Source organism: Sylvia atricapilla, chromosome Z, assembly GCF_009819655.1.
Source record: "Sylvia atricapilla isolate bSylAtr1 chromosome Z, bSylAtr1.pri, whole genome shotgun sequence".
Taxonomy (NCBI): domain Eukaryota; kingdom Metazoa; phylum Chordata; class Aves; order Passeriformes; family Sylviidae; genus Sylvia; species Sylvia atricapilla.
This window is the reverse complement of record NC_089174.1, coordinates 5,292,791-5,313,425: the sequence shown is the minus strand read 5'-3', so window position 1 is coordinate 5,313,425 and position 20,635 is coordinate 5,292,791. Positions and strand designations below refer to the sequence as shown.

Genomic DNA, 20,635 nt, shown 5'->3' with positions numbered 1-20,635 from the left:
TAGTAATTACTATGCACAATAGATATCTGGACTCCTGAGCTGAAATTCCCCAATATTGGTGATTTCCAGGCACAGCCTGTGCCCAGCTCATTTAACCCACCAAGGGAAGGATTTCATGTGGGGCATCCCCAGGGCCAAGCCCAGCAGCTGGGGAGGAGCTACTGGAGCCCAAAAATAACCAAGCTGGGGGATAAACTGTAGTAAACTCTTCAGGGATGAGTTCCAGCTGGAATGTGGTGACACTGGAGGGAGGGAATGGCCAAGTGCCTCAGGACTGACAGTGCAGAGGCTGGTGAGCACAAGGGTGGACTCAGATGAGTGTCTGGCAGGGACTGGTGTCCTCATGTCCTGTGACAGGAGGAGATGGTGACTCAGCCTCTCGGATGTTCCCTTTGTGATAATTCCCTTAATAATGACTGATGATTTCATCCTCAGACACTTGGCTTTTCCTGTTTCCACAAACCAGTGTTTTGAAAGTAGGTGATGCTGCAAAGTGTCTTAAAGTTTGTTTTGTTTTGTGTTTTTTTGGTTTTTTTTTTTGTTGTTTGTTTGGGGTTTTTTTGTTTTGTTTTGTTTTGTTTTTTGTTTTCTTTTGTGGTTTGGTGTTTTTTTTTTTTTTTTTTTTTTTTGCCTGATGCTTATTTATTAATTTATTTCTAGAAAAATTCAGGTGCAGGTTCCAGGTGCTGTGCCTGTGCCAGGTGCTCAGCTGTGGTGAGGAGTGTTGCTAATCCAGCAAAATACCTGTGGATAAAGGTACGCGCCTCTCACGGTTTGTTGTGCCCTGTTTTGCAGGTGGGAGTGAATCCTCCTGGGACAAAGACAAGCTCCAGTCTCCCATCACGACGGGCTCCCAGCACAGCATTGGGCACCCCACGCTGTCAGGGCAGTCGAGCCTTGGGAGTGCACACCCACTCAGCCCTCTGCAGCAGAACCACCTGCTCACCAACAGTACGTACTGGGATCCCACTGGGGAGAAAGAGTGCCTGGAGGGCTGCTGGGAGCTGGGCTTGCCTTCCTTCCCAGCCTCAGGGAGGGGGGAAATGATGGGAGACGTGGGTGAGAAGGAGGGTCACTCCTTCCACTGCCTGCTGCACTTGTGTCTCATGTCCAAGCCACCCTCTGCGTCCAAGGGACTGTTCCCTTTTGGGATGGTCAGTCTCTCTCTACTGGGTTTGGGACTTTCAGTCTTTAACTGACGTTTCTGTGGCCTGGATTGAGAGGAAAAATAATCATAAAGTTGCTTAAAATTTTAGCTGTGTGAGAAAATCGTCTTCCAGATGAAAATGCTGACCTGCCAAGTAAAATAGGAGAGCAAGGAATAAGTGCAAAATGTCCAGTTAAAAAGTCATCCACTGAACCTAGCTATCCAAAACAACTGGAGTAAAATGACACAGGTTGGATTTGGAACTTAGAGCTCCCTGAAAAGCCATCTCTCTTCTTTCCCTTAAGGAAAGGAGCAGGTGGGAAGTTGTCAGTTCCACTTCTTTGCTCCCAAAGAGGGAAGGAAGGGAAGGAAAAAGTTTTCCAAGAAAGATGTTTGGGTTTAACATTTTAAAAATTAGCGAGGAGTAAATTTATTCCTGTAGCTGATGATGGATGAAAAATGAAAAGCTCATTATTTATGAACTCTTGTTGCTTGTTTAAGCTCTTCATCCTCCAAGTTGTGGCCTGTTCAGTCACCTTCTGAAAGTTGATTTTTGGTGCTAGTTTCAGTGGATGGGTGACATTTCTGGCTCCTTACACAATTTTTGGAGTAGTCAGTTCATTGCTGTCTATGTCAGGCCCAAGACTTGAGCAAATCAGAGCTATTGCAATGGCTCATACAGAATGTGTCTGCTCTGTTTGTGGGAAGGTGTGCACCTGAGCATTTTGGGTTAAATGTCCGTAGTTTAAAATCACCGAGTCATAGGACTGAAATTCTCTGTAGTTTGTCCTTTCATTTTATATTCTTGCATAATTCAATACCTGGATTTCTTTACGCAAAGACATTTTGTATTCTTCGCTCATAAAGATATTTTCCAGTGGATTTTGTAGTGGGTGAACGTCTATAGGCTGTTAAAAAGATGTCAGACATTATTATGCCCAATGATTTGCAAGTGCAGGATATATTTTCCTCATAGTCCTCTGAAATGTTTGACGGATTGTGTCTTAAAACTGGTGATGTGCTGTTAAATTCTGTTTGTAGTTTGCATTTAGTTTGCATGTCAATTGGACTTTAAGTAGACATACAACTCAGTGTGGCCAGATGGTGTCTGGGAGTTTTGGAACTCTGTAGAGGATGAGGAAAGATTATTGGGCTGTTAAGGGAGATCTGCAAGGGAACAAAGGCTTGGGGATGCAGGCGCTGGAGGATACTGTCAGTGTGGTTTGAAGTGAAGGATGTATGTGGGCCTTAGTTATTGCCTATCATAATTAATATTGGTGGGGATCATCATGTAAAATAGAGAGTGAGTCATTAGACATCACAGTTGCTGATCATGATATGCTCATGTTAAACAGGAATAGTGTGGGAGCTGGGAATACTCAATTCTGCCTTTCCTGGTGGGCACTGTGGTGTTTTTATATCACTGGAGTCAAATTCTGTAGGGATAACATAAGATATGTCAGTCAGTGAGGGTTTTTTATTGTTAGTTCTGTCATATACCAAAATGGTGTCTGGCCTTCTCCTTTAAAATGGTTAGGATAAACCCAAAAAGTAAAAAGTTTTTAACAGTAAGCAGTCTTGATGGCGTGTGGTAATGACTAGCTGCATGTTTGTGTTATTTAATACTTGCACCTGAATTTTTTAATGAGGATTTCTAGTCTAAATGTCGTTTAGAAAAATGGTAAGACATTTTTGTCTGGCAGAATGAGTCCTGTTTTTCTTTTCTGCAAAATAATTTTGGATATCCAATAGCAGCTCTCTTCAAGTGGTCCCTCTAAAGAACTCTTGAATGCACAGTAACCTGAACAATTTTTTCAGTGAATTGATGTCTTGTTCTTGCTTTCCAGTGCAGTCATTACTAAATACAAGAAGTAGTACACATGCTGAAATGGATATTAATGAAGTATGAGAATCCAATTCTTGCTAGCAGTAACTTCACCTTTTTGGCAATGTCAGGATCTGCAAGTTGGTCCAAATAAATTTCATACCTTCTTAAATTGGTTTATATCCATAACAGAAGACAATTTAAAGTGACATTTTGAAAATTAAAACCTCTGGCAACAATTTTAACCTCTCATTACATGTTGCAGTTCACAGACCTTCTGTAGAATTGCTCAGTGGTGTCTGTAGTCCAAGCTCACCCTTCTGGTTTCAAGAAATAGTCAGAGTATAAGAATTTAGTGTGACATTGGTTGAGGAGTGGTAACAGGAAGAAGTACTGGTAGGAGTTTATGATAAGATAAAGTTATTAATAAATATTCATCTGATATTTTGGAAAACATGCAAATTATATGCATGTTTTGTGGGACTTTTTTTCTTGTTTATTTCTCTTAACTTAAGAGATCACCGAACTGGCGCAGTCGTATATTCATTCATTTTGTGTCACTCCCCAGCTGTGTGTTCCTTTCCCCAGCACAAACCAGCCTTTCCTGGGCTGCACAGACAATTATTATTCCCTATGGAGCCCCGGAATGGCTAGGATTTGAGTGGTGGATGTTGCAGTGGGATGTGACACCTCTGCAGGATGTCCTAGTGACATGGTGGATGTTACTGGGATGTGACACCTCTGCAGGGTGTCCCCATGGACATGGTGGATGCTGCAGTGTGTTTGAGCCCTGCAGGGTGTCCCAGTGACATGGTGGATGTTGCAGTGGGTTTGAGTCCTCCAGGATGTCTCCATGGACACGATGGATGCTGCAGTGGGATGTGACACCTCTGCAGGGTCTATCAGTGACACAGTGGGTGCTGCAGTGTGTTTGAGCCCTGCAGGGTGTCGCAGTGACACAGTGGATGCTGCAGTGTGTTTGAGCCCTCCAGGATGTCCTCATGGACATGGTGCATATTGCAGTGGGATGTGACACCTCTGCAGGTTGTCCCAGTGACACAGTGGATGCTGCAGTGGGTTTGAGCCCTGCAGGGTGTCCCAGTGACACGATGGATGCTGCAGTGGGATGTGACACCTCTGCAGGGTCTATCAGTGACACGGTGGGTGCTGCAGTGGGATGTGACACCTCTGCAGGGTCTATCAGTGACACAGTGGGTGCTGCAGTGGGTTTGAGCCCTGCAGGATGTCCCCATGGACATGGTGGATGCTGCAGTGGGATGTGACACCTCTGCAGGGTGTCCCAGTGACACGGTGGATGCTGCAGTGGGTTTGAGTCCTCCAGGATGTCCCCATGGACATGGTGGATGCTGCAGTGGGATGTGACACCTCTGCAGGATGTCCCAGTGACACGATGGATGCTGCAGTGGGTTTGAGCCCTGCAGGATGTCCCAGTGACACGGTGGGTGCTGCGGTGGGCCGTGGGTCCCTGGTGACGTGTCCTGCTCTCCACAGGGATAGACCTGCCCTTCATGATGATGCCGCACCCCCTGCTCCCCGTCAGCCTCCCCCCGGCCTCGGTGGCCATGGCCATGAACCAGATGAACCATCTCAACACCATCGCCAACATGGCAGCGGCCGCGCAGATGCACAGCCCCCTCTCCAGGGCAGGGGCCTCCGTCATCAAGGTAAGGCTCCTCTGCCCCACACAGCACCTGCACGGGCACCCTCAGGGAGGAGAAGGACGGGGCAGGGAGCTCACACTGCTCCAGCTCACTCTGGTGCCCCCAGCACTGAGCAGCACCTGCTGCTGCAGCCGAGTTCAGCTGCTCTGATCTGTCAGTAAGCCTGTAATGTGGTTAAAAATGGACACCAACACTCACTGCAGGCTACAGCAAGATCTGTGAGAGCTTAGTAACTCTTAAAACGCGGTTTGAAGTCAAACTTAAGAGAAAATGCTGTAGGACGTGGCAGGAATTCTAGTGCCCTGCAATTCCAGAACAGGTAAATAGCAGAGAAAATTATCGTAGATAGTGATATAATCAATATCATAGATAATGATTTGCCCTGCAAATCCAGAACAGGTAAACAGCAGAGAAAAGTACCTTAGTGAGGCTGAAGAGCAAAACAGGAATTCTAGCAGTGCACATCTAGAACAGGTAAATACCTGGGAAAATTATCATAAAGTACTTCAGTGAGTTGGGTCTCTGGTAGCCAAACCTGGACTTCTTTCATGTTAGTTAAAAACCGTGTTTGTATACTGAAAGGCTTGTTGTAGTCTGTACCAAATAGGCTGTTCAGAAATGTTCTTGCCTGTGTAGAGAGCTGCTGTCCTGCCACACACTCAAAAATGCATTAAAACAAGAAATTTCCAAAATAGAAGTGTGTAGGATCGGTGCATGTGAAGGATTGGTGTGATGTGATTCTCTAAAAGTGTGTCCACTTTTTACTGAGCAAAAATTAAAGGTGTTGTCAGTCTGACTTGTGTGTGTGTTTGCATGTACATGTGGGTTTCTTGTTGACAAAGTAAAATGTCAGCTTTGAAAGTTCATTAGTTTAGTCCATTTTTTCTTTAGGTTTAAATAAATGAATCTATGGAACTATCTGGAAAATAAATGTCTTCAATATTTTTGTTCATTTACACTCATGTATCCCTGTTGCTCTAGAATCTGACTTCTGAGTTGCTTTATTCTTACAACTCGCACTGATTTGCTGAACTTAACCTTTCATATCTTTATTCTAAAGCATCTTAATTATAACGTATCCTTATTTTGCCATTGAGAAAGTCACTGTTTTCAGCAGTTCAGTCCCATTGTGGGAATGTGTTGAGTGAGGGTTGTGTTGTACATCCTTTTGTCACAGGCTGGTGCTTCAGGAGATCTTGTTTCTAAATCAAGCAGGGGAAGAAACCAGCAGTGCCCAAAACATCAGAGAGGGAAAACATCTCTCTCTGATGTCCAGCTGTCTATTAGTTAATACAAGTCATTAAATTATTAGAAATTAGTTGAGATCCCATTGATTTCAAACCATAATCTGTCCTTTACCTGTTCAGAGACCTCTTGACAAAACTCTGATTTTAACACAGAAGTTATTTGTAGCAGCAAGTAAACTTGCAGAAGTTTTGGTTGTATTCTAAATGTTACCAGTATGTCAACAGGAAGATTAAATACTCATTTTTAAACAATTCTAGTCCTTTGTAATTTAAACGGCAGTTTCTGCAGGCAGTTGAGTTTCAGGGTGTTATTTAGCAGGCCCTTGCTGATATGAGTTACTCATTTACAGCAATTTTTTCCCCAACACCTGCGCTAGAGGAGACACAGTATCTCCACAGCAACACTCTGGTGGGAATTATTTCCTCTCATGTTGCAGAGGAAAATGCACCAGTAGCCAACGTGACAGAGGCAGAGTGAGGATCCTTTGCTCTGTTACTCTCACCTGTCAAGTGGTGCTGCATCTTTCTTTAGCTTGTTCCGAGTGCTGAAACTGTAGATGAATTTTATTACAATGTGAGGCTCCTTTTGTCCTTTCCTTCCCTTATGTACAATCATTCACGAGAGAATGAGGACCAGTTAACATGAAATTCTTGTACTAAATGAAACATGTAAAAGAAAAGGATTGCTGTTTCTGCTGTCGGTAATATTTTTATTGCAGGACATTATTTAAGTGCGTTTACTAAGTACAAAACATAGCTAGTTTTCAACAGAATATAATCCCAGCATCACATTTTTGCTTAAAATGGAGAAATTAATCAAATATATTGAGTGTGTGTCTGTTTCCATAGTCTGATGACTAAAATACCACTTGGCCTGTTTTCTATAGGTGTGAGAATCAGCTGCTTTATAAGGTTTTGAATGAAGTCATTATGCTTTTTATATCACGTTTGCCATTTAGAAATAAGCTGTTCTACCAAGATATGCATGATCAGCAAAGTTAACATTTAGTGCTCCAGAAAGAAATGTCATAACTATGAAACTTGATTTCTCCCTGACAGGAACACCATAAATTAGGGAGGCACAATGGCCAAGCTCACAAAACCTTCTTAGCCACCTCTAACATGATGTGATGTGATAATAGCAGCACCAGCAGCCCTGTGGCTGCAGTTCTGGCAGTGCCCCTGTGATAAATCCAACCTTACAGGGATTTACTGCACATCTGAAGAAGCTTGCTGGGTTTGAAACTTGCTTCGGATGGCTCAGAAGAATGTCTGTTATTGAGGGTTTCATATGGCAAAAACAAAATTTGACAGCAACGCTGACTTCATCACCATCTCTCTTCTCCCATTTGCATCCAGTTCTTGTTAGTTCCTTTTTTCCAGAGCTGTTCTTTAGCTGGACCTGCTCTGCAATCCAGGAATGTCCTGGATGTCAAGGGAAGATCAGTCTGGAGTGGAATTTGGTTAAGTACACTTGAATCATGGTTTGGGCTAGAAAGAGCAGTGAATGCTCAAGAGCAGGTTGGATGGAGCACCCTGGTCTCATGGAGGGTGTCCCTGCCCATGGCAGGTGTGGAATGAGGTGACCTTTGAGGTCCTTCCATCCCAAACCAGTCTATGATTCCATGAATAAATACAGCAGTTTACTGTCACACAACAGTTTTGTTCCTGAAACTCAGAAGAATCTGCTCTGTGACAATATTTTCAAAAGGAAAGTTTGGATGAGCCCTTTACAGAAAAGTGAGAGGATTTTTCACTGAAGTTTGTGAAACACTCAGCTCCAGAGAGCAGTAGCAACATAATATGAAGATTTTTATTTTGCAGTGCACCTGTAACAAATCTGACAAATTTGTTAAAAAAAATTTAGTCATGTAACAAAATTTACATGACTAAAAACATAGTGGTTTACACAATTCCAGCTAAAAAGCAGGGAGAGGGCAGGGAAGAGGCTTGGGGTTAGGAAGGTGAAGGGAAGGCTGGCAAGAGCCAGGTCTGGAGCTGTGACTGTGATAATCTTGGACTGTTCACTGAAAAGCCACTTTCCCAGATGTCCTTGGAAACAACCAGGTGGGAAATTCTGTGGTTGAAATTCTGGGAGCCAGACCCAAACCAGGGGCCTTAAGCTGCTCCTTTTGTGTTAGATATGCCAAGGGTACTGGGAGTAATGAGGCAAAACTTCATGCCAGAGATCTCCGAGACTTATTTTCTCCCACATTTTCCCTGCTTCTCATTTTACCTACCTGACATATTTTACACCCTCCTTCCTCCTATTGCTCACGTCTCACCCTCTTCCTCCTCATGCTCCCTCCCTTTCCTTCTGGCAGACAGCCTCTTTGGAGCTGCTGAGGGATGTGCTTCTCCTGAGTAGGAGTAGTTCTGAAAATTGGTTTCCTACTGTCCATTTTTCTTCTGTTGTCATCGCCTCATGCTTGCTGTATTCCTGCTTTTCTCTTATTCTTCCTTGCTCTCATCGAGGTCCCAGTTAGGAATAAATGCTGCTTGTGTTCAGTGCAAACAGGAAACACAGAAAAAAACAAAAGAAGTAATTGAGATGCCTAAAAACACCACAGCATTTTTCTTTTCAAAATTTCATATTCAGAAAATATTTCATAACTCAGAATTCCTTAAGAATTTCACCCCAGTGCACTTCAGGAATTAATCTGATAAATAGAGCAAAGCATTAATTGTACAGTGGGATCTAGACATTCAGTAGAGACTTCTGAGTCTCCTTCCCTTTGAGTTTTGTTTTTCTCCTGATTTCGTGGTATTGTTAAGGCATTTGTAAAGGATGTATATGACATGATTTTAAATTCCCTGAAGAGAGTACAGATGGGCTGTGTAATTATTGCTGAGAGGTGCTATTTTCTGTGTGCTCTACAACTCACATTCATAATATTTACCTGACAGCCAGAAAAATGTGGCCATCTCAGAATGCTCTGAAACACTTCTTCTCACAATAAAAACATTTCCCATTACAGAATTTCTAACATCAGTAATTTCGTATCTCTCTCTGCATTCAATCCATTATGAATTGTTTTCAGAATATTTCAACATTTATAAAATAAAACGTCACTACAAAGAATATGATTTTTCATAGTATTAGATTTATTCTCTCCTGTTCCATAGCAGGCAGCTGGTGGCTGGAATGGGACTGGGATATGTTGGAGGAGTGACGTGTAAGACACAGGAGTTTGTTTGCTTCTTACAAGGTTAATTTTTGTGGCTGTATTTGAGGTGAGGGAGGAGTGAGTGTGCAGGTTTGTGTTTCTTTATTCACTGATTCAGAGAAATGACTCTGCTGAGAGATGTTCAGCTCCTTTCAAATTGCATTCAAATTTCAAATACCTTTCTCATCTCTTCCTTTGGAGGGAGGCTGTCCCTCTCCCTGCAGTGCCAAGAGTGCCTGGCTCCTTACCACCCTCATTGAGAGATTTTAAGCGTTGAAAACTTACTTTAAACTTCCAAGTGGAAAAAAAAAAATCCAGTGAGAAACATCTCTTTTTGCAGAGCTTACAAAGGAAAATTGTTAGGCCAGGCACATCTAAGCTCTTAGTTCTGGCTCAGATCTTTTTAGTATTAGCTTAGTCATTTGCATTTGTCCTTAATGACTGATATGGCTCTAACGTAGATGAGGTAGAGCATTATCATCATTAGTCCTGGGAGAGCCTTTCCTCCCTTCCATGGCAGCACTGGGGGAAACAATTCAGGAGAGGGGCACAAATACCAGGTTTCCACCATGAGATCCTTTGCAGTTGTGCTCTCAGATTCGAAGTAAAACATCAGGATCTCAACCCAGGAGTGAAGGTTTCCACAGCTGTCCCAGTGACTGCTAATTTAAGAAATGGGGAAGAAGGCAGCTCCTGTTTGGCTGTTTCCCAACACCATCTGATTAGCTGCACTTCTCTGTTTGGCTGAGCAGCTGGCAATTAATGGATTGATAGGAAGTAGTCACGAGGTAATGGAATTAGTGAGTGAACATCTGCTTTTAAAATCAGTAAATTTTGGAGTTTTTATGATTTCTTAAATTCTGTGAAAAAATAATTGCCAGTTGACTACAACTGAAACAGCTATATGTACACAGTGGAAAAAAATTGCATCTTAAATTGCAAAGTACATATTTTAAGCAAATGACTTCCCAATACACTGCAAAAGATGAATAGGATCCAGCTGGCTTTCAGACACACAGATCCTATCTTGGTTTTTAGACCAGCTGTTTACCTTGTTCATCTCCAGTACCTACAGCAATCACAGGTACTATAAGTAGCTCAGAAGACCAACAAGTCACCCCCAGTCTTTGTGTTTGGTCATTTACAGTGTTGAATGACCAAAAATCCAAACCAAACTGCTCTTCTCTAGCCCAGAAGTGGCTGTGAGCATCCTAGTTCTTGTTGGCATCAGTTCAGGTGTAGTTCCTGTGGCGGGGGTATTTTTTTTCCTTGGAAAAGCCTGAATTGAGTAGTCCATCAGTTATGGACTGTAAACTTTAGAACACTATTAAAAATGTGCTGGTTATTAGGATTCAAAGAGCATTAGTATCAACTGAAGTCAATTGGAATGAAATACACCTTAGTATTAGCTAAAAAAAAAAGGAAGTAATTCAGCTCTTTTGCTGACTGGAATTGTGAATTGTGTTAACTTTCCTTGCTCTTCTCACTTGCTGAGGATGGGATTCAGCCAGAGGGGAGAGCAGAGGTAGCTCAGCAGGGAATTTGGGCTGGAGATGGGGAAGGCTGCAGGGAGACTCTGCCTGCCTGTCCTGGCTTCACAGAGGAGTCAGACTCTGGTTTCTAGAAATTATTTTTTTTATTTCTCTGTAGTCCATTTTGTGAATATGAATGGAGATCTTGCAGCCACTGGGAGGTTGAGGTCTGGAATAATGAACATCCCAGTGCTCAAAAGAATGCTGAGATTTTTTTCTGCCCAGAGCTCATGAACTCTTGTTTTTCCAACATGATCAACATCAGCTCGAAATCTTTCTTAAAACTCTTGAAAACTTTAATCTAGGCCTAAAACCAGTAGGATCTCCCTTTTTCCTTCCGTTTCATTGGAGAGGGTGAATTCCAGCCACTGCAGAGCTCTACAGAGTAGAGCAGCAGCACCTCAATGAAATAGGAAATATCAAGATAAATGTCTGAATAAAACATCCAAGGCTCAGACAAACTTCCAGAACCTGCTTGTCAGCAGTGAAATGCCACTAAATCCACTAGGAGCTGATTAATAGATTAACATTTGAAAGAGTAATTACAACTACATTATCACTAAGAATAAAGAAAAATAAAAAGGAAAATCCGGCAGCATCGTTTCTCTAAACTCTTGACATAAGAGGAAGATCAATACTATAAAAAAAAAATCAGAGATAAGGAATTAAGGTCAAGATGATTGTGTCAAAAGTAAGGTAAGCTGTTCATATGTATTTAAAATAAAACCAGTGTGGATGAAGCTACTTTGCAGTATTTCCTATTACTGGTGTGGAATACTCCCTCACAGGGAGATGGATATTGAGCTGAAATTAAGGATCTGTCTGGAAATTGGGTGAGTTCATGGCTTCAGTGCCATTAAGCTAAATCACAACTAAAATTAACAATGTCAAGCTTTGTAGCTACATTTTCTGAGGCAGAGAAGGACACTGATTTTTAGTGAGGCAAATATATTACCCTTCAAGAGGATTAAATAGTGGAAAAGTCCTTTCTGAGAATTTATGTTACAGCTCTGTAAAGGAAGGAAAAAAGATGAGATAAAGTAGGTGCTGTAGGTAGATAAATAGGTGAGATCATGAGAAGTGTTTTCATTTTTCATAAAATTCTCACAATTTGTAGAATCCTTATGTATAATTCATCCAATTATAACCTGGAATATTAATCTTGCAAATTTATGAAAGGAAGAAATATATGGGGAAAATAATACTGTATTTAGGAATGTTTCTTTATTACTGTGAGTTTTCTTAGTGTGGGACCAGGCTGCCCTGCAGGGTGCAGGGGAAACTGAGCCATTTTCAAGTGGAAAAGAAATATATGTGAAAAGTAACAAGGTTGTAAAGTACACAGAAGACAAATAAAATGAAGTCATCAATGTGTGAAACAAAATGTTAAGATTTTAGATTTGCAATTTTCCTATTTAAATGCCCTCATTGATTTGTTACAAATACTGTTAACCCTGTGTTTGGAAAATGGTGAGGACATTATCACTTGTGTTCTCATTTGTAATAAAATAGATTAACTTGCTGTGAAATTTTAACTAGGCTGAGACACAACAGTAGCTACCTAATGAACCAGAGCACATTGCTGTTAAGTAGCTAAATAGATGCATACTGATTACAGGACTGAAAAATGGATCTGTTTACCAGCAAAAGAAGAGCCTGCTCATGGCATTATTCATTATAGTAGAAGAAATCCAGCACATTTCCACATAAAAATGTAGAAATTGACAATTTCTTGATCCATATGCAGCCTCACGTGGTGATGCTCCATCCTCATTTGGAGCGCATATGATCCAGAGGGAATTTCAGCTCCTTTGTTGCTTATAGGGAAAACTCTGCCTTCTCCGTGGCTGGAAATTGGTGTAACTGGTAAGGCTTTGGACGACATAATCAACTAATTCTCTTTGAAAGTGATCCACTGTGTGATTAAGAAGGACATCATTATTTGACACTTCTAGTTCTGCCTTAAGATTTCAAACCAAGACCCTGAGTTTGAAGGCAAATTACTCCAAGCAGAGATTATTTCATAGTGAGAGACAATGGGAAATGCAGTTAACAGAAGGAGCTGGAATACTTTGCTTTTCCAAATCATCAGCTTTTGAATTACTGAAATAACTTCCATTTAAGATGACATATATGGCTGTTTGTGTGATATCTAAGTGTTAATTCCTAGTCATATTTGTTCTTAAGTTTTTTTTGCAGAACAGTTGGCATGTCCTCTCCTTGGCTATTCATTTTCATGGTTGCAGTAGACAATGAAATTTACTTAAACTATGCACTCTTCTGTAAAATTAATCATTTCAAAATGATATCTTAATTGTAAATTGAGTACTCTTTGTGGCTAAAAGAGAGGAAATAGTGCCAAAGAGAACTGTTAAAACTGAAATCCAGGCAAATGAAATTGCAGTCAGAGTTGTAACCTGTTAGCAGGAACCTATTTGGAAGCCATTATTTGCACAAAGGTAAAAAAACCCACAGGATTTATCCGCTCAGGATTGCATGTGTATGGTTCATTGTTATTTAGGACAGTATTTTTGGAGTAAGAATTTTTTTAATTTTTTAATTAAAAAAAAAAAAATGCAGTAAGCAGCACATCCACAACGTCCCAGCTCCCTTTTACTCATCTGTTCATCTCAGCAAAAACAATCTCTTGGAGGCCAAAAGGAAAAAAAAACCAGGAGACTTTAGGCTCAGTGACTTGGACTTCTTTTTTCTTCCACAGAATTTGAAAACTGCTTTGTATAAAACCATTCAGTTTTCAAAATTACAAAAACTTGCGACTCAACATAATAGACTCATATCTGTTAAATATTAGCATTAAAAGTCTCCCTTTCAGATCTGTTAGTTACTATATGTTCATTAAATAACAGATAATTAGTGAAACTGATCCATTGAGGATTAACAGCCATGTAAGAGATACACATCTGTTACATGGGTTTTAGCCTGGGTTGTTATTTAATGTACAATAAGAATCCTGTTAAAACCACATCCAGTGCCACGTCCTCAGCTGGTGTGGTTGGAATAGAGAAATGCCATCCCACATCCCAGGCTCTGAGGAGGATCCAGTCTCATGTTCCCTTTGCATAACTCTCAGGAGTATCTGTAAATACACAGATGAGTGTGGCTTAGAGGGGTGGTTTTAATGGGTAACAGAATATCCTTGTTGATCTTGCTGCTGATGTAATTAATGAATTGCCCTGGTACATCCAAACAGCAGCTTTTTTAATCAGGTATTTATAATGGAAAGACTTCTAGGAACCACCACGTTCTTCCCAAAGCTACATTATTGATTCAGGCTTCCACCTAGGAAACTGCATAAAAACTTCAGATGCTACTGAGTTTATTTTCCAGAGCACACAGTAAATTGCTATCAAGGAGCCAGATTAAATAGTCTTAATAAAATATCTTCAAAATAGATTAGAAAGGAGGAAAGATTGCAAAATATCAAGACAATTTTCCCAGATGGACTATAATTGTGATTTTTTGTGAGGTGGAGGCAAGAGAATGTCTTAAAAAAAAAAAAAAAAAGTTAGATTTCATTTCTGGGTTTGCACAGGAAGTAGATGATTGCCAAGGATGGGGGCAACTGCAAAGATTCCTTTTCTGGAGTTCTATAAATTCAACCATTTTTCCTCATTAGTGTCTCTTCCTTGGAACTACACCTTCAAGGACTTGGAGAGACATTTTAAAACACAGAAGGCATTTTAAGAGAAAAAATACCTGTAGTAACTGAGGCCCTGATTGTCTCTTTCAGAAGATTCTCATTTTCTGTTGGTTCTAGGAACATGAACGAAGAGCACTGAAATTTTTAATTAAAAGTGTGTGTGTGTGTGTGTGTGTGTATGGAAACACTAGATTGGAAAGATCTCAAGTGGTCTCACAATCTCTTGTCTTAAGAATGAATTTTTACTTGCGCCTTTCTTGTCTGACCTGTTCCTAAAGATTTTTACTGATGAAAATTCCTTTACATCTTCAGGCAATTTGCAAGTATAGATACACAGAAATGCAGAATTTGATTTTACCTTTTTTTAAAAAAAAACTTCTTATCCTTTTTTTCCCCTCCTTACCTCAAGTACCATATATATTTTAAATCAGAAGTTAATATCAAAGTTTCATGTGCAAATATAAACATAAGAATTGTCAAGCAGACTTTTGTTTTGGTTAGCCAGTGGTGCTTTTCATACAAGAGGGAAGTTCTTACCAGAGCCACAGCTTTTGTCATTTATCCAGGTGCTACCCTGAGAAGATACTGATGTAGTTTATTCAGGTACAGATTCTAGTTACAAATTCACAAGGACATATTCTAATTACAAATTTGACTGTGTTTAGTGACAGTTCAATCCAACTGTGAATTGTTTATTTGAAACATGACTCACGTATGGCAATCTTACTACCTGTAGATTAAAAGTAGTTTGTGAAAGCAACATGGAAGAATATCCTGCATGTGAAAAATTTTAGGTGTGAAAAATTTCAGGTGTGAAAAATTTTATGTGTGTAAAATTTTAAAGATAAAAGGTTGCCAACAAGAAGAAGGTGGGAAATGATAAGCTAAGCTCAGACACGTTGCTCGTAGAAGGCTGTGTTGGTTTTGTCTATACATGACTCTAAGAGTGACTTCAGGACTGATGACAGGACTGAAAAATGGATCTGTTTACCAGCAAAAGAGTCTGCTCATGGCTTTATTCATTATAGTAGGAGAAATTCAGCCCATTTCCACATAAAAATGTAGAAATCAACAATTTCTTGACCCATGTGCAGCTTTACGTGGTGACGCTCCATCCTCATTTGGAGCACATATGATCCAGAGGGAATTTCAGCTCCTTCATTGTTTATTTGTTCTCCGTTTACCTCGGAAACCTCATTCCCTTTAAGCCAGCCTGTCACTTTGTGTCTGAACCTGGATGAAACAGCCCATGCTCGCTTTGTTGTGTCTGCAGGAGAGGATCCAGGAGAGCCCTTCCCCAGCACCATCCCTGGAGGACAGCCAGCGCCCCGGCAGCCACGCGTCCTCACACCCCAGCAGCAGCGTGTCCAGCTCCCCGTCCCAGCTGGACAACACTCCCGACAGGATCGGTCAGTGCACCTTCCCCAGCCTCGGGGGGTTTGTTCTGGCACATGTTTAATTGCTGGGGGGGCAAAGGGACACACACGCCGGCTGTCAAATCCCAGAGGGTTTCGTCCCTGTGGTGGTTTAATTAAGTTCATCGCTCGTTGTTGGGTCTAATCACTGATAACTATGCAGGGTTAGACCAAGAGGTTGTAACAGGTACTGGCCAATAAACCGAGGTGTTCCACGAGTTTTTTATTTCATTATCAGTCTCAGTGAAGAGGGATTTTTTTACTCTATGGTAAAACTCACTCCATAACAGAAGCCAAAGTTCTCTTCGTGACAAGGCCTTTTAAAAGTTTTTTAGCCAATAGGCCAATGCTGAAAGCTTACAAGCACACACTTAAGGCAATCCCTAAACACTACATCTACACCTTACAGCACACAATAGTTGCTGGTTCTGTATTTTTTGCAGCTCAGAAACTTCCTATGCTCCAAATATTCCAAGGCCTAAAATTCAACTCTGTTTCAAACCTCTGTCAATGTAAGCTTTTTGTGAAAACTGCGTTTTCAGTTCCCACAATTGCCCTTCTTGGTACAGCAGTACCTCCTGCAGAGGGGTCACCCTTTGGGATGCTTGGGTATGGAAATTGAGCAAGGTATCTTTTTCTTCACATCTGTATGAGGGAAGTAACGGATTATACGATGACTTTTTTTGTTCCAAAAACCTCCTTGTGCCCACACATTCCTTCATCACCCTGAGGCTGAGGCCTTTTCTGGCTTTTTTTGGGCTCTCCACCACATTTTTCGCAGCCTGTGCACTATCAATTAAAATGCTAACTCCGTCTAGAGGAAGTTTAGATCCTATTCTTGGTGCTTCCAAGAGGGATCTGGGGCAAGTCAATTAACATCTCTTCACGTCAGCGTGTGTCAACACTGCTGTCTCCTCGTGGCCTGGAGCCTGTGCAGGCACTGCTGAGCCAGATTTAAACCACAAAAGCCATGCACTCGGGGTGAGTCACTGGAGAGATCCCTCCCATCCACAACCTACTCTTCCTGGGATTCTGCAGTTCTGGCCCTGGTCTTTGCAGCCACAGCACTGCCCAGCACACTGCATAGAACCTGATTTCTTTGCCTTAATCTGTGCACAAACAGGGCAGAGACTGTGGAGTAGATTCCACTCGTCTTTTTCCTGTGTAAAATAAAGCTGGAAAGACACAGGGCAAGAAATTTTTAACTTCCTGTAGCAGCAGTGAAATGAGACTGTTGATATCTCTATGTAGAAGAGATCTAATGCTTACCTTTGCAAAGATAAATATTTTTTCATAGACAGAAATACAATGCTTTCACTTCTGCAATTATTAAAAAAAGCTCGCCCTAAAATACGGTGATGAAGTTTGTATCAAGTGTCCTCTGTGGAATAACTGTAAAGTCTGTAATTGGTGGATTGCAGAGAAGGAAATGTTTTAATCAAATAAGAACAAAGGAAAGAGGCATCCTGAAGTCATAAACTGCACAGCTCTTGCTGAGCTTGCAGGTGTTAAGTAAAGAATTCCCTTCAGCACTAAAATATTAGGGGAGGTTTGCTTTCACCAATCAGTTTGGGCTATGATCTGGCAATCTGTGGTTTTTATTAAGCTTACTGCTTTATAATAATTACTAGTACTTAAATCCTTAAATGTATTTTCCCCCAAAATGGTTTTTGTGAAGTACTTTTCCCATTAATTGATTAATTGGAACAATTCATAAGAAATCACATTCATCTGAGGAGTAATTTGTGTTCTATCTTGATGTCCTTGTCCAATAAACTTGAGCAGATTAGCTTCTACTGTGTATTTTACTTGGCTCTAAGAGTTTAACAAAATATCAACAAAAAGGAAATAAAAGTAAAATTCTTTTTATCTTAACTTTTTTTACTGACAGTGTTATATAACCTCTGATTCTTTTAGCCATGCTGACCAACAGCAGAGAAGGGGAACTCATTGACCAAGAAACTGGGACCAGCCTAAAAAAGATACAAAAGGAGAAAGGTAAAATCACAGACTGCTTTCCATCTCAGGCATTTAGTTCCACTTATTATGTGTTTTATTCTGTTTTCTCATGTTCTGCATATGCAATGACATTGTATTACTAATTTAAGAGAACTAAGTGCCTAATTGCAATGAATAATTTATCCAGTGAGTTCACATGGAAGTGTAGGCAATGAGAACTTTGCTTCTCTCTGTTTGTACAGCACGAGGATAATATTTTGCAGGTCTTCTGGCTCAATTATTTATGAAGTTCAAAGCAAATATTTGATCAGTCACGTGGAATTGTTTGTTTGCCTTCAAGGGAATGTGTGTGCAGACTTTCTCTGGGTGATGTATATAATTTTATATTGTGGCACCAGTGAGGGGCAGCAAGGGAAGAGGTGATGTTTGGTCTGGAGGGATTCTCCTGTAGGCAGGGAAGTGCTTCCTCTGCTGGGTTCTCCTTGCAGAGGTTCTTGGGTGCTGGAGAAGGTGAATACTCAGGGGTTTATTCTGGGAAAATACTGCAAAGAGATGCTGAGGGGGATAGTGAGGTTTTAGAGTGAAAAAAAAGTGAAGGGAAAGAAACAGAAGGAAGAGACAGCGTAAGCTAAGTGTACTTTTAAGTCTACTGAGAAAATTCATATTTATCATCATAAATGAAAGCACAGACTGATTTATGTTTTGGTTGAGGTGATTGTCTTACATTTTCAGAGAAGGCTAAAAGGCAGACTTAGACAATTCTGTGGGCTACTCAGAGGAGAATGTGGAGGCCCTCAATGCCATGTGGTTCCAGAGTTATATAAAATTATTAGAGCAGTGTCGTAGTTTTGTGCAGTCATCTCTGTTCTTTAGAGGTGTGTGACTGATTCAGTCATGGGGAGGAAGAGCCTGAAACTTCCTCCTTATATTTTGTATTATCGTATTCAGCTCTCCTTGAAGACAGAAGCTGTTTTCTATTCACTGGTTTTTCTGGGCATTTAAGCACTTTCCTCATGACCCCCAAAAGAGCCCTTCTGTGCCATTCTGAGATAATTTTCTGTCTGGATCATCCAGCTTAAATCCTTCCCTCTTGACTCCTGTTGACATTTAGAAAAAGTTACCAGCCATAACTTCACTCCTAAGATTTAAAAATTACATTTCTATAGTAATTGCATAGTGAGTATTTAATCTAAGCCTGAAAGTGTAGTTGATTTTAATTCTGTTGAACTGTTCATGGTTTCTTGCCACATGTTCAGTCATTTTTCAGCAAAACAATTCAGTATCCTGGGGGGTTCAAAGATGCAAATCTTGTATTTCTTGGTAGTAGCAGTTCTGTCACTCTGGATGGATGAAGGAAGGTACAGTTTAAAAATCTGAAAAAGTAATTCAGAAATCCCCAAAGCAAAAATAATTGAACCTCCGCCACCTGTGAACCCAATTCCCAGGCTCCTGTGATCATTCCTTTTAGCATGGATGAAATCACAAAGATCTGATACTAACAGTTTGTGTGCCATAATTCTCCTTAAGATTAAAGTTGTGTAGGTTTATTCATTTCCTAGTCTACATTTTTGCATAATTTCTTTAATTGATTAAGTACTGGGAAATACGTCTTTATACATGTGTTAGTTCTGCATGCACTTAGGGGATGTTTTTAGAATTAATTTAGTGTTCAGAGATCCACCTGCATCAGAAAAAGGTGCTTGGAAATCATGAGACATTTTAACATTCTGTTTGGTCTGCAGGATGTCAAGTTTTTCTCAGAAAATGTGAGGATGAGAATTTTTCTTTTGTGAAAAATACAGGTGTGCTTTTTTCAAGTCATCCCATGGATCCAGAACCAGAACCTTTTGATGACATAGCGGGACTAATATAGAAATTTTAAAGGCACCAACCTTACATATCTAGGATTCCAAGCTGAATTTGCATTTATCAGTGGGACAGACCCATATTGCAATTTCTGTAGGAACCAGTGGGGTTAGTCCTCAATAATTTGTCCCGTGTAGACTCTTTGTTCCTAGTAGTGTTGCTGTTTTCTCCTGTACAATTATTTTGGGCTGTGGTGCACCTCACTTGTGCTGAGTGTTTCAGAGTCAGATGTGGACGATGTGATCTGTGCTGCCTTGCCCTGCAGAAAACAACCGTGTAATTTGTGTACAGAGCAAGCTTTGTTTTTCCAAACCTGCCATTGCTCTTACCAAGGCAAAATATATTCACCGTGGAAAAGATTTTCAAAGTTATTAAGAAGGAATGTAGTTAAAATAAAAGTATCAACATTTATTAAGTATGACAAGTAAGCGGTTTATACGACCGTGGCAAACATATGTTTTCACATCTGTTTTGAGTAATGTCATCATGATTTTAAAAATGATTTATAGCTCTGCAGGCCATAAAATGCCAGCTTTGCTGTAAGTTGGAAGTTTTCAAACAACAAAGAAATTATTGAAGGCATATATTGAACATGTTTTTGTGTTATACACCTTGACATAACTTCACAAAGCCGAGCTCTCTATAGCAATTAAGACAGCAACAATTGAAAATTAAGGAACTCAAATTTATCAGGAGTACAGCTTATGTGAAATCTTAGCATAAAAAAAGAGATAAAAGTTATTGTAATGATTATAGACAAAATACCCCTCAGGACACACAGTTTTTGTTTTCCATGTCCATTTTAAGATCTCCGCAACAGACAAAAAATGTGTCACTTTGTGCTCATCAAAGTAATTTCAAGGTGATTAGGGCTGAGGAGAACATGGCTGCACAACAGTGCTTCTTTAGGAGACAGTTAATATGAGATTGCTGGAATTCCTGTGATTTGTTTGCATGTGTTTGTGGGGCAGAATTTCCAGAATTGGTGGCTGTCTCATTGCAGAGTGTTTAGAGTCCAGTTACAGCCATACCTTTAGGCTTTCTGAAGGAGAAATGCCTTTGAATCTCAGTTACTCTGCATCCTTTCATCACCATTTTAGAGTAAGTATGGTCGGATTCAACATTTGAGGGCAA

General features: G+C 40.5%; 1 protein-coding gene across 1 annotated transcript in view; it reads left to right on the top strand.

The window, feature by feature from the left end:
- Positions 1 to 20,635, top strand: part of DACH2 (dachshund family transcription factor 2) — a 233,700-nt gene that overhangs the window by 183,878 nt on the left and 29,187 nt on the right. Inside the window, exons 4-7 of the mRNA XM_066338570.1 lie at positions 796 to 951; positions 4,485 to 4,657; positions 15,535 to 15,670; positions 17,594 to 17,674. Coding sequence (XP_066194667.1) covers positions 796 to 951; positions 4,485 to 4,657; positions 15,535 to 15,670; positions 17,594 to 17,674 — 546 coding nt within the window. The remainder of the gene's footprint in view (positions 1 to 795; positions 952 to 4,484; positions 4,658 to 15,534; positions 15,671 to 17,593; positions 17,675 to 20,635) is intronic.